The sequence below is a fragment of the Artemia franciscana genome, chromosome 18, assembly GCF_032884065.1.
Source record: "Artemia franciscana chromosome 18, ASM3288406v1, whole genome shotgun sequence".
Classification (NCBI taxonomy): Eukaryota; Metazoa; Arthropoda; class Branchiopoda; order Anostraca; family Artemiidae; genus Artemia; species Artemia franciscana.
Genome location: NC_088880.1, coordinates 25023914 through 25038634, shown reverse-complemented (window position 1 = coordinate 25038634; position 14721 = coordinate 25023914). Strand labels below are relative to the sequence as shown.

At 35.0% G+C, this 14721-nt stretch overlaps 1 protein-coding gene across 3 annotated transcripts in view; it reads right to left on the bottom strand.

Annotated features, from left to right (window-relative positions):
* The window catches only part of LOC136038798 (low-density lipoprotein receptor-related protein 1-like), a gene marked incomplete at its 5' end in the record, with an annotated part of 269617 nt that overhangs the window by 103690 nt on the left and 151206 nt on the right, over positions 1–14721 (bottom strand). For all 3 annotated transcript variants that reach the window (XM_065722181.1, XM_065722182.1, XM_065722179.1), the window contains 3 exon segments: positions 883–1085; positions 5646–5840; positions 14070–14287. In XM_065722181.1, the coding sequence (XP_065578253.1) occupies positions 883–1085; positions 5646–5840; positions 14070–14287 (616 nt within the window).

Below are 14721 nucleotides of genomic sequence, written 5' to 3'. Positions count from 1 at the left end.
AAAAAAAAAAAGAAAAAAGGACACCTGCCCTTGCTCAATTATGAGCATCCAGAAACCAACTGAAACTAAAATGATCTTCAACGTATCCGGGGAGACTGTTACCCCTTCTACAACATCATGTCACAATTTTCAAATTAATAAATTATAAAATACATTACTTTTATGTAAATTACAAAAAGTAAGATGAATAATAAAAAAGTAAAGAATACAGCATTTGACTTTACAGTCCCTGTCATCGGTGCTGGTCTCCATTTCATGGCCATCCAGCCAGGAAGCGTAATGGGGGTTGAGGGCCAGCCATCCTGTGCTTTCAAACCCCTTTTCTGTTCACTTCTCCAGATTTCTCAAGGGACCCATTTAGAGCTGGGTTGACTCTGGCTGAACTTGCACAGTCACACCACTAACCCTGTCTCAATCCAAATAACAACCAGGACTTGAACCCCAGTCTGTACGATGGTTTAACGATAGTACTATCGTCGGATTTATTTTTTTATTTCTTTGAATCCTATAACAGCCATAACAAGTGATTATGCTTCGATACGACAACAAGAAAATAATTTTGAGTAAGCTAAAAATTTACGATTGCAGGACGTATGATATTCCTTTACTACTAATTTTCATGGCACCATTCGCAGTATTTGGCCAAGACTTGGCATCTGGTAATAATACCTCCAAAATCCATATTCTAGAGAATTTGTAAAGTAAATACCTCATTTTCAAAATTTTATCACAGCAAAAATTTCACAAAATTACGCGTCCAAACTGTTATCATTTTCAATTTTTCAATACTATGGTATAAAATAATTACAGTATTATCACCTTCTTTTAGATGGTAATTGCTATTTTCAACTAAATTGTGAAAATAAATTGAATTAAGCTTACCTGTGAATCACAGCGCCACCAATAAGGTATGCATTTATAGGTGGAATTGCAGACAAACTGCGATGAACTACAGTTGCTGATACAATTTACACCGTCTTTCGCTAAAACATAAAACTCAGGACAAGCGCACTGTCGGCCACCTCCAGGCTTAAGTAAACACAACGTACTACAATTTCCATTATCTTCACAAGAATTGTTCAATGCTAAAAACAAAATCAATAATAAATCAGAATATATAAAATTAACATAATATAACAAATGATACAATTTCAAAAATCTACACAAGAATAACTACACAAGGAATAAGGATAACTGAATAAAATAAAGGAGGCTCCAAATTTCAATTTCAGAACTAGAAGCTCGTACTTTCAGAGAAAAACCAGTTCTAAACGATAACTATTTTTTTTTTATACTACAGGAGAGCAGTTTTATAAAATAACTAGCTTACCCGTCGAAGCGTGGATGCGATCTCGTAAGAAAAAAAAATAGAAGAAAAATACCCTCCCCACTTGCAGAATTTTTCTTCGCCCCTGGAAAATTCCGACCCGTAGAAAACTCTTCCACGGAAAATCCACCTCATTTTTTTTTCCATGTGTAAACAACGATCCTATTTCTAAATTTAAAAGAATGTTAAAAATTAGTTGATGATTATTTTCTTACCCATCGGGCACTGTTGGAAAACAGAGCCCGATATCTGTTTATATCAGTGCCCTGTTTATATCCGGAAAATGTGAATAATGGAAACGAAACTGTCAAGTATTGGTGTTCAAGGGTTTTCTAATATTAGTCAGCGCGAAAAGCATTAGGTGGGCGGGAGGCTTGGGGGGATTTTATTCCTAAAAACTTCGCAAGAGTGTACTCAAGAACTACTTGAAGTTTCTTGTCGACCAGATGAACAGTGCAATAATGCACACAGGACACACACAGAAAGATATATATTCAACTTTGTATATTTACGAACAGAATCGTTTCCAGTAATTTGTTCTAACGACTAACACAACCATTTATTCATCTATTGAATATCCAGTTATACAGCAAGTTCTGCCCAAAACAAAAGAGGCAAGATAAAATAGAAAATAGAAGACATTAAAACAAATCAACTTGAAAACGAACAATAAATTATGTACGGAACGAAAAACAAAGAATAAAATTGAAAAGAAGATCACTAACCAAACATCGAATATATGATGAAATTACACTTTGATAAACAATGAATAGTGATAATTTCATGTCTAGGTTATACACAAACACTCACCTCTGAATTATACATGACTTACTAACTGAGGAAACCATTTCACGTCTAAATTGTATCCTCATATCAAACCACATATTACAGAGAATCGCATCAAATAAGTGAAACAATAAAAAGTGAATTATGGTAATTTCATGTCTGAAGTATATGCAAACTCTCAACTCAAAGCTATATACGAGATAATAATTGAGAACAAAATTCACTGGGCTAGAAGTGGGCCTAATACAGGATCACATGGCATAATACATGGCTTTTTTGCTATGTTTTATAACAACCTTAGAGAAAACTTGCCCACATTCTGATTTTTCTCTTGCTAAGTTCTTCTCTTGATTTTTCTCTTGCGCTCTTGCTAAGTTCTTTTTTCCTCTCACCACAAAAGAATCATTTCAGATGTAACTATGTATTCAAGGTCATAAAGTTATTTTTGTGTCACTGAAGCACAGAATAAACGATTGAAGAATTACTAATAAAACGTCAAATTACTTAATATAGCAAGATACGGAAATCAAACATAACAATAGACGGAAGAAAAAATAAAAGAAAAAACGAAAAATGATACTTAACTGTTTTTGGTTACAGTAAACAGTAGCCTCCCGGATATACTTTCTTTAATATTTTAAAGAGAATTGAAAAACTTTCAGAGTTAAAAATAATTCAGAGTTTACTTTTCAGGTTAACAAAATAAATGTTAATAAAAAAGATTAATAAAGGATACAAATAAATTAAAGTTTGTAATATTTTAATAAATGAGTTAGTAAAAGATCAATAGGTTAAGAAAGGTTAATAAAATAAAAGGTCAATAGAAAAAAGGTTTATGAAAGGTTACACAGAGGTCAATATAAAAAAAGTGCAATAAAAGGTTGAATATACAAAGGTTAAATAAAAATAAAAAAGGTTATGAAAAATAAAAAAGGTTGTAAAAAACAAGAGGCTAATAAAAGTTACAGAAGTTATCCCCATTTGCTATTTCACGTGATTTCGGGATGTTGCCTTCATATGGATTATTTCTTTAAAATCAAAAAATGTTTTCAATAAGTCAATTATTTACCCTACACTGAACAATTCAAATACGGCAGTGAAAAATGGTAGAAAACATACGTGTCTAGTTACGGTTTTAAGTTTATTTAATGTTTGCATTATTTTATATAATATTACTCAAATTAGATTTCAACTAACACATTTTTCCCTCAATGGCCGAACTGTCTCTGCTTTTTGGACTATTTTTAGGACATTTCCTTAAGATACAAACAAAGCTAAGATGTGATAAATTGCTTTAACGCTGAAATCTCAAAAAAAAACAAATATAGAGTTAATGGATTAGGCTTCTGAATTATCTATGCAAACGAAGAGGCAGCATTTCAAAAAAAAGGAGGGGTGGACTGTAAAGGATGGAAAATGTTCTAAAAACAATATCCCTTTTAGATTGCATATATTCTGCATTCATGACACAAAAATGCATAAAAGCTATAAATCTTAGAGTAGTTCTTCGGTTCAAACATTATCGTCAACTCCATGCCACGAAAATTTCTTTTCAAGAGAATGTAATTTCCTGTTAAAAAGCAAACCTTCCAAGATTGACACCGAGCATTAAAACCCCTTTACTCAATTCCTTTGAATGGACCAACAAGGCAGCATTTAAAAAAGGGGGGTATATTGCAATGGATAGAAAAATTTACAAAAATCATCTTTTTTAATAGCATATATTCTGCATTATTTCTTTTTATTTCTAAAAATGTATAAAAAGCCTTAATTTTTAGAGTAGTTCTTCGTTTCATGCAGTTTCTCCCAAAATCAATTTCTTGAAAATTCATTTCGAAGAGAGAGTAATTTCTTGTTAAAAAGAAAATCTTCCAAGATTCTTTTACTCAATTCCTTTGAACCGACTCAGAAACATTTGGCTGAATAAATACTCCCCTGATTCGAGGTCATACTGAAACATTTGTCATCTCACACCAATCTTTCCATAAAATGTATTTCGTTAAACGACGTCAAAGCGTAATTTTTACTATTGCACAACGTGTATATTTACCAAAGTAAATGCTAAGCGATTTTTTTCTAGTTTTAATCCCGTCACATCATATTCATTAATAATATGGATGATCTGCAAATGCAATAAATCAATAAAATATTTCACTCATCCCTAATAGTTGAAACTAAACACTTTATTTCTGCTTTTCTTTCATTGAAAAATGGTCATTTTCCATTCCAATAGTTTTTCCTTCAGAGCATAAAAATAGAGACATTTTTCTATTAACAGACACAAGAATGCACAAAAGAGGCACAAAAGGATTAAAATTGAAAAAAAAAACAACATAAATTGTTCAAGTTAAAATAAGTTGACGAAGCGAGTTTTTAGCCTTTGAAATTTGAGACACTTCAATAAATAACAGAATTTGTTTTACAGTCAAACTGATAAATCCAGGGAATGTTTTGATTACGTCTAAACTATACAGTGCGGCTGTGGAGATACGAAAGGCATTATGGGACATAGCATTCAAAAATGAGTTTTATATTGATTTCACTAAAATAGGCAAGCCCGATCGATTGGTTTAATTAGAATGCACGCATCCCCTTTCGTTCTCGAGATATTCTCAATTTGTAATCAACTCGAGCCGTGTTCTAACCAAATTTCGACCAGTTTTGTAGATCAAAAAGCGTTAAGTGCAACGATCCTTCACCAGCGACAAATATTGTTCCATAAGGCTCCCCATTAGATAGTGAGAAAGGCATGAATTGAGCTCGAGAACATTTTCCAAGCAGATTTTTGGTTCTTGTGAACATTTTGAATAAAGTTACTTAAGGCTTTTCGTATTTCCACTACTGAGTTAATTGTTAGTAGTAGTAGTATTCGAACTATAAGTAAATATTCTCTAAATTAATCATATAACCGGAAATGGACCTCCTATTACTAATCTCTATCACAATTGTTTTCCTTAGTTATTCTACAAACAATCAATCAACCTACAAGAATCATTATTGTGGTTTTGAGGTTAAAACTATTATGCCTAAGCCTTAGCATTAAAAAGTCTTTCCAGTTTTTTTCCTTAAAAAAAAAGTTTTCTAGAAATAAAAGGCTTTGAGCAGGGACGTCTGCAAGAGTTAAAGCTCTTGTATCGACTCTGAAATATTCAATTTTTTAAAAATTTGCCTTATATTTCAAATCTTAATCGTCAATGTCTACATTTTCTTAAGTAGTGAGCCCCCTCCTTCCAGGGGTGGGGGGGGAGGGCTCTAAATAAATTTCTCCGTAGGTACCGGGCTTAAAAGATTTTATTTTTCCAATTAAACCAAGCAGATGAAAAAGATCAAATGCTCAAAAAAAGATTTTAAAAAGACCAAGGCTCTTAATACAGTTTCTGCAGCGCAATTCCAAAATTTGTCTTAAAAATAAATATGATTGGTTAGACTTCTCCAGACATTTTTATTTCAATTACCTCCTCTTACAGAGCTCAAACTTTGGCAGAATTTCTACTTAATTGTACCATAAATCTGTCAATTCAATATGACTTACCTGGTTTCTGCCTAAATTCGTGATAAATCTGGAGATCCATGGGACGGTGTATAGTGGTTGCCAGAGTTTGGCGATCTTCACATGTATATTTATTGCACTTTTCAACAGACTTAGTCTCCCAGTCTGTGAAATATATATAGTCTTCAAACACACTAAGGGCGAAGACATGATGAACACCTACGCCAGCGCCTTCACCTATGAAGAATAATAAATAAGGCCTTAACATACTTCTGGTTTCTTTTTTTTTTTGCTCCATGCCACGTGTTAGACACTTAGCTTAAACAATGTAACAAAACATGATCTAATCACGAATATCACCTGTTGTTTTTATAGCAGCACTTATGTCAGGCTGACAGAAGGCAAAAAAAAGTAATAAAAACGCAAAATACACAAATAAAAAGAAGTCATAGCTGTTCAAGAGGCCTAAGCAATTAAATCGCAAACCAGATCAGAAATCAATAAACCAGACTGGGAACTTCGGAGGGATCAAAAAACTTTTGAGAAGAATTAGAGTCTGAACCTATAATAATGTGAGGTTCAGAACCCCCTCCTCCTTAAACTTGATTTTTAGTACAATTTATCGAAAACCTGCTGTGGAGATGGGCACTAGATTTATTATGTGCTCAGTCTTTGAAGAGACTAAGGGCGAAGACGACAGAAAACTGCACCAGCACCCACTTCTTACTGCTCCATGGAATTATTAATTCTTTTCAAAGGAAAGGGGAAGGGATTCGATACTTCAGAAAAAGCTCTGTACTTCAGGTTATAACGGTTATAATACATTTTTATGGCACTTGGTATTAACCAAGTGACATATAGCAATCGCCAATTCTGTCGGTCTGTCTGTCTGTCTGTCGGTCCCGGTTTTGCTACTTTAGGCACTTCCAGGTAAGCTAGGACGATGAAATTTGGCAAGCGTATCAGGGACCAGACCAGATTAAATTAGAAATAGTCGTTTTCCCGATTTGACCGTCTGGGGGGGGGGAGTGGGGGGCCGGTTAATTCGCAAAAAATAGAAAAATGAAGTATTTTTAACTTATGAGTGGGTGATTGGATCTTAACGAAATTTGATGTTTGGAATGATATTGTGTCTCAGAGCTCTTATTTTAAATCCCGACCGGATCTGATGACATTGGGGGGAGTTGGAAGGGGAAAACCTAAAGTCCCGGCTTTGCTACTTTAGGCACTTCCAGGTAAGCTAGGACGATGAAATTTGGCAAGCATATCAGGGACCGGACTAAATTAAATTGGAAATAGTCGTTTTCCCGATTTGACCATCTGGGGGGGGAGTGGGGGGGCCGGTTAATTCGGAAAAATAGAAAAAAAGAAGTATTTTTAACTTATGAGCGGGTGATTGGATCCTAATGAAATTTGATGTTTGGAATGATATTGTGTCTCAGAGCTCTTATTTTAAATCCCGACCGGATCTGATGACATTGGGGGGAGTTGAAGGGGAGAAACCTAAAATCTTGGAAAACACTTAGAGTGGAGGGATCGGGATGAAACTTGATGGGAAAAATAAGCGCAAGTCCCAGATACATGATTGACATAATTGGAACTGATTCGCTCTCTTTGGGGTAGTTGGGGGGGGGGGGAGTAATTCTTAAAAATTAGAAAAAATGAGGTATTTTCAACTTACGAACAGGTGATCGGATCTCAATGAAATTTGATGTTTAGAAGGATATCGTGTCTTAGAGCTCTTATTTTAAATCCCGACCGGATCTGGTGACGGGGGCGGGGAGTTGGGAGGGGGAAACCTAAAACTTGGAAAACACTTAGAGTGGAGGAATCGGGATGAAGCATGGTGGGAAAAATAAACACAAGTCCTAGATAGATGATTGACATAAACGGAACGGATCCGCTCTCTTTGGGGTAGTTGGGGGGGAAGGGTATTTCTGAAAAATAAAAAAATGAGGTATTTTTAACTTACGAACGGGTGATCGGATCTCAATGAAATTAGATATTTAGAAGGATATCGGGGCTCAGAGCTCTTATTTTAAACCCGACAAGATCTGGTGATATTGGGGGGGGAGTTGGGAGGGGGAAACCTAAAACTTGGAAAACACTTAGAGTGGAGGAATCGGGATGAAACTTGGTGGGAAAAAAATACGAGTCCTAGATACATGATTGACATAACCAGAACAGATCCGCTCTCTTTGGGTTAGTTTGGGGGGGGGGTGGATTAATTCTGAAAAATTAGAAAAAATGAGGTATTTTTAACTTACGAACGGGTGATTGGATCTCCATGAAATTTGATATTTAGAACGATATCGTGTCTCAAAGCTCTTATTTTAAATCCTGACCGGATCTGGTGACATTGGGGGAAGTTTGGGGTGGGGAAACCTAAAATGATGGAAAACGCTTAGATTGGAGGGATTGCATACGTCATTTACATAGTTGGAACGGATCCGCTCAATTGCGGGGGGGGAGGGGTAATTCTAAAAAATAAGAAAAAATGACATATTTTTAACTTACGAAGGAGTGATCGGATCTTCATGAAACTTCATATTTAGAAGGACCTCGTAACTCAGATATCTTATTTTAAATCTCAACCGGATCAAGCGTAATCGGGGGGTGGGGGGCAGTTGGGGGGGGGGGGCCGGAAATCTTAGAAAATACTTAAAGCGGTGAGATCAGGATGAAACTGAATGGGAAGAATAGAAACCTGTCTAAGATACGTGACTGACATAACTTGACCGGATCTGCTCTCTTTGGTGGAATTGGGGGGGGGGGGTAATTTTGAAAATTGAGGTATTTGTAACTTACGAAAGGGTGACCAGATCTTAATGAAATTTGATATTTAGAAGGATCTTGTGCTTTAAAGTTCTAATTTCAAATTCCAACCAGATCCTGTGACATTCGGGGGAGTTGGAGAGGGAAACCGGAATTCTTGGAAAACATGAAAATTGGGGTATTTATATCTTACGAATAGATGATCGGATCGTAATGAAATTTGATTTTTAGAATGAATTCATGTCTCAGAGCTCTTATTTCAAATTCCGACCAGATCTTTTGACATTGGGGGGAGTTGGAGGGGGAAATCTTGGAAAAATACTTGGAATGGAGGAATCGGGATGAAGCTTGGTGGATAGAATAAACAAATGTCCTTGATACATGATTGACAGAATCGTACTGGATTCGCTCTCTTTGGGGGAGTTGGGGGGAGGGGTTCAGTGATTTGGCGAGTTCGGTGCTTCTGGACGTGCTAGGGCGATGAAAATTGGTAGGCGTGTCAGGGAGCTGCACAATTTGACTTGATAAAGTCGTTTTCCCAGATTCGACCATCTGGGGGGCAAAAGGGAGAGGAAAAATTAGAAAAAGTTAGGTATTTATAACTTACGAGTGGGTGATCGGATCTTAATGAATTTTGATATTTAGAAGGACTTTGTGACTCAGAGCTCTTATTTTAAATCTTGACCGGCATTAAGCCTCTTATTTTCCTTTTTAAAATCAATCTATTGATTCATAAAATTTTGTTAGAGCTCATACCATATGATCTCTTGGCTCTTAGCTCTTCTCTCCTCGTCACAAGTGCCATATGAGCTCTTAGCTCTTGTTTTTTTAATATTTCTCAGAGGTATTGTGGCTTTAAGCCCTAAGTAGCTTCTAATCAGAGACTTCTAATCCGAACTAGAATATCTTGAGAATAACTCTAAGTTTTATCGTTCCATTTCTACTAATTTTCAATCAAGGACACCATCCTTGCGTTGAAAAGATATGGCACAAGACATACATCCACTTTGAGTAAAAATCACATTGCGACTTACTTCACAGCTGCCATTAATGTGGCTTTTAGCATTCAAATCTTAATTCTGAGTGAAATCTTCTTGTTCTTCCAAAAAATTTTAATCAAAGGAAAAAAACTTTGCGTTTTTGCTCTTAGGTAAGATAATATTTATTTTCAAAAGACTATCACAAGCTCTATAGAGCCGAATTCGCTTTATATGTCAGTAAAAGCTAAGAAAAAAAAATTCAAAACAGTATATTAAGTCAAACACTTAAAATTAAAAGGAATTAAAAAAGAAAAATCATCAAAGATAAAGAGCAAATCACTAAACTTAACAATTAAATTACAAAAACATTGCAGTAAATAAAAAAAGACAATAGAGGAAAAGGGGAATTTGGCAAGTACATAATCACGAATTGTTATTAAGGTGTTCCAGAATAAAGGGTATAAAACTTTTACGAAAACTTTCTGTAACAGCATGGGTCGGAGAGTAAGTTGGGATTGCTAAGGAGGCTGACCGGGGGAGTCGGAGTCTAATGGGATTGTGAAAATCAGGGAGTAAGTCCTCAGTACGGGGATTGGAAATGACTGATTTAACGAAAAGCAGGCAAATTTTTTCCCTCCTTTCTTTTAAGGTGGTAATGCGTGCAGCTTTAAGGAGGAAGGAGTATGGAATTTTGCCTTCTTTGTAAATGATCCTGAGCGAACGCTTCTGGACCGACTCGATTTTGTCAAGTTCATTTGAAAGTTGCGAATGCCAGACCGGACATGCATATTCCAATAACGGCCTGATAAAGGATAAGTAAACACGGAGGAAATGTATCTTAGGAAATTAAATTTGTTTAGCAGCTTAAAAATGGATAGTGAAACATCTGCTTGTTTAACAATGTTGGAAACATGTGTGTTCCACTTAGGATCATTAGAAATTTTGACACCAAGAAGCTTAACATGTTTCACTAGCATTTCGCTTGGGATCGGGTCGCAAAAAGCAGGATTTAGTGGGATTTACTGTCATATTTAGATTCTTAGATTCATCCGAATATTGGGTTAGGATTTCAACGGGGTCACTTTTAATATTCCTATGACATACTTCAAGGATCGACAAGTCATCCACATATTTCCATCTTTGGGGGAATTCCTTGCCAATTTCGTTAATCATGACAAGAAATAATAGTGGTCCCAATGAGGTTCCTTGAGGTATTCCACAGTACCTAAGGAGGGGGTTAGAGAAGGTATTTTTGTATTTTAAAACTTGTGATCTGTCTGAAAGGAACGATATAACAATATTTACTAAAAGTGGGTCAATTTCAAAGTTATCATGTAGTAAACGAATTAGGATAGTGTGGTCAACTAAGTCAAACGCTTTTTAGAAATCGACTAAAACCAGGTTTAGCCAAACATTTAGTTTCTCTAGTTCACTTAGGATCGTGTGAATCAAGTGTACAAGGTAATGGGTGGTGGAGGTATTCCAAAGATATTCCTACTGTAACAGAAGCAGTATTATTCTCGTACAAATCACTAATCACTTTAATGCATTTGTCTGGTATACCATACAAGAATAAGACCTTTGCTAAAGCCTTTCTATCGACAGAATTGAACGCTTGCTCAAAATCTATATAACTGAAGCTTTCATATGATCTATCACTCCGATAATTCTTGACCAAGTCCCTTCTCCTCTCGATTAAACACAAAGCTGTTTCACTAGTATTCCTGGCTGCGGTCCTAATTTTCTCCCCCAAGACACCCTCAGCAAGTTCACAAATTGTTTTCCTAAAATTATCCAAACCATCTTCCACAATAAATAGCGATGTATTTGAAAACCCTAGTCACAAAATACTTTGTGAAGAATCCGTCCTTATTACCAATGACCTAGGCATAAAGCAGGTTGTTCGAGAACCAATTAAAATCAGACTTGAGATTAATAATAATATTTCCTTAAGTAGGGACTTGTGGAAATATTCACTAAATGCTCTATGCACAAAATTAATTAAAAACAGTCTTACAAAATATTTAAAAAACCCATTAGACATTAACACGGAACCATTTACAAAAATACCTTTGAGGTTAGCTGCCAAAAAGGCAAGATTAGCAATCAAAACGTGTTTTTATTAATTTTTCTTTCATTTCATTGAATTGCCTTGTTTCACCTCACTTTATTCATCAGTCCTGGTTGAACTTCACTGAAGTAAGGATACTGAGAATGTTTTGAAATTGTTTATATTTTTTTCATTTTAATCTTAATGGTCGTATGTTGTTGTGAGTCTTTTTTATATATTTATGTTTTGATGAGGACGGTCCTTGGACATAGGGCCAAAATATTCATTCAAATTCGTATTCCACTTTCTAATGAAAAGAATTCCCTACTGTTCTTCATGTTTTTGATATTTATCTTCCACATTGTCAAATTTTAAACTCTCCAGTTTTGTATTTAACTGTTCCTGAAACGTGTTTCTCAAATACTCATCCTGGAGTCAGTCAACATAATAACTTTCCGGGAAGTAGTTATCCTTCCGAAATTTCAGCTTTAAATTAACCCTAGACACAACCAGATGGCGAAGTTTACTTTTAGCATTAATAACAGCAAACCTATATACCCTAGTAACTTGCAGTGGTCCTGCCAGTCTTCGGTTTACAATAACATAATAAGGTTTGCTGTTTACCATCACGTGAATACCATGTTAACTTATGGGCCATTATATGACGAAACACCGTATTGGTTTTAACTAAATTGTTATACCTACAAAATTGCAACAGTCTGTAGCCATTAAAGTTTTCTTTTCCTGCACCAAGTTTAACAAGACAAGGATAACATCTATCCCCATTTCTACCAACCTGGGTAAAATCTCCAGATAAAAACATTATATTTCTACCTGGGACCGTATCTATTTACTCCTGTAACTCCTGTCAGTAAAATTCGTCTGAGTTGCTAGTACCTCTGTCAGTCGGTTCTACAGGGGCATATATTAATATAACTGATACTCTGAATTGATTTAAAGAACATTAAAATTGGTCATAAAATGAGCAATTAGTACTCTATTATTATTACCTTCACAGCCTAAACAAGACTTAGCAGCTTCCTTGTTCATCATGAGCCCTATTCCCTGTCTACGTACCCCGTCCTTACTGCCTGAGTAAACAAATTCTATATCACCTAATTTCATGCTTCCTACCCCTGTGATATGAGTTTCTGAAAGTCCTAATAAGTTGAGTTCGAATCGTCTGAATTCGTCTGTCAAAATGTCGATACAATAGTTATTTTTTAACGTCGTAATATTCCAAATTCCAATTTTAATGTTCTTTAAATTATTGAAATTATTTTGGCCTCAGGAAAAGCAAAGGTCCCGGATACCAGTACAGGACGGGGACCAACACATCTTCTCAAGTCTACACTGAAGCTCTTAAGCCGGCTTAGAATTGGCCGGCAAAAAGTCCCTGGGACCCCCAGAATGAATGGAGGCTTTGCACAATACTAGGCCCATCTTGGTAACAGCATGGATTTCAGCACTTAGCGATACTCTTCAATCAACAAGAATCGAAATCCTGCACAGACAGTCTTAAGCCTCATTATACGTCCGACTCGTTATATATTCGTGCCTATAGATATTATGCTACTACGGGGAAGCAACCCATAGTAGATAAATTAGCTAGGAAGAGGTTTTTCAGCCCGAAAATGCCCATCAAAACAGACTAAGCCTAGAAGAATTAGGAGAGACATAATGCCCTACATGTTTGTGGGGCGTTTCCCTATCGCCAACTGGGGACACGCTGAGTTGCCTGGGGAGGTCCCTACTGAGCAGTAGACTCATAAATCATATATGTATATATATATATATATATATATATACATATATATATATATGTAAATATATATATATATATATATATATATGTATATATATATATATGTAAATATATATATACATATATATATATGTAAATATATATATATATATATATATATATATATATATATATATATATATAATAAACTTTATATAAACTATATAAACTTTTTATTTTGTTCTGGTTTTTAATTGGTTATACATTTTAATTTGTTTTATTTAAGTTTGTTATGTGTTCAATTTATTCACTTGTAGTAATATTTGTTTTATTAAAGTTTGACTTGATTATGCAGTTTAATTTCTGTTTGTTTTAGATTACTTTTATTCAGCCTTAATATCTGTTATTGCTAAACTTGACTTGGGTATCCTTGTCTGGTTTAGATTTCATTTATTCCCTCATAGTAATTCTGTTCTATGCCTGAAACTACAATATCACTTTATTTCTACTTGTTTTAAGCTTTAATATCATGGTTTATTTTTTATTTTCATTTCTTAAATCAATTTCATTTATTTTCAATTGAGTAAAGCAGCTCCATCGGCTGAAACAAATGCTTGTTCAACACTTATAACAATCAGAACTATAGAGGTTCCGATGATTCAGACAATTTGCAATTACTCATCTAAGCGTGAAAATTTTTTTTTCTGAAACTACTTTATTCATCTCTTAAAGCTATATCTACGTCATCTCTTAGTTCAATAAAGCATCTTCTTATCAAAGACACGGCGAAGGTAATTATCAAAATTCGCAATTTTTTCAAGGTTTTCGTCAAATAACGGACATTAATCTATGTAATAATTACCATTTATGATTACTCCTCGTAATCATAATAAAAAAAACAAATTATGATTAGATACCTCTTTTCACAACAATTCTTCTATTTTTCCCTTCAAGGTCAGCAACGGCTATGTAATCTTCCCTGGCATCCGCCCAAAAGAGTTCATTTGTCTCGTAGGAAATTGCAATGGCATTAGGCCAGCCAAGAGCGGTGTCTATAATTACACGTTGTTCAGATCCATCCATTCCCGCCTTTCCGATGTGAGGTGAACTCCCCCAGTCACTCCAATATAAGTACCTAAGTAAGAGGAGTAATTACAAATTACTAATCCTGTAACTCTGTTAGGCTTTCACAAATTAGCTCTAAAATCTGAAAGAAGAATAGGAAGAAAAGAGCTATTGTATCAAGTATGTGACGTCAATCTTAAATTATAGAGAGCAAGTTGTGAAAGCCTAATAGAGTTAGGCTCCAATAACCCTAAAACTCTATTAGGCTTTCGTAAGTCAACTCTAAATCTAAAAGAACAAGAAAATAGCTATTGTATCAAGTATATCCTGCCAATTTCAAAATTATAAAGGGCAAGTTGTGAAAGCTTCACAGAGTTAGACTCTTGTAGCTCTATATATCTATTAGGCTTTCACAAGTCAGCTTAAAAATCTCAAACATGAAGAGTTAAAATAGCTATTGTATTGTGTTATTGCGTCATTCGTGTCAATTGTGTCAATTTGTGT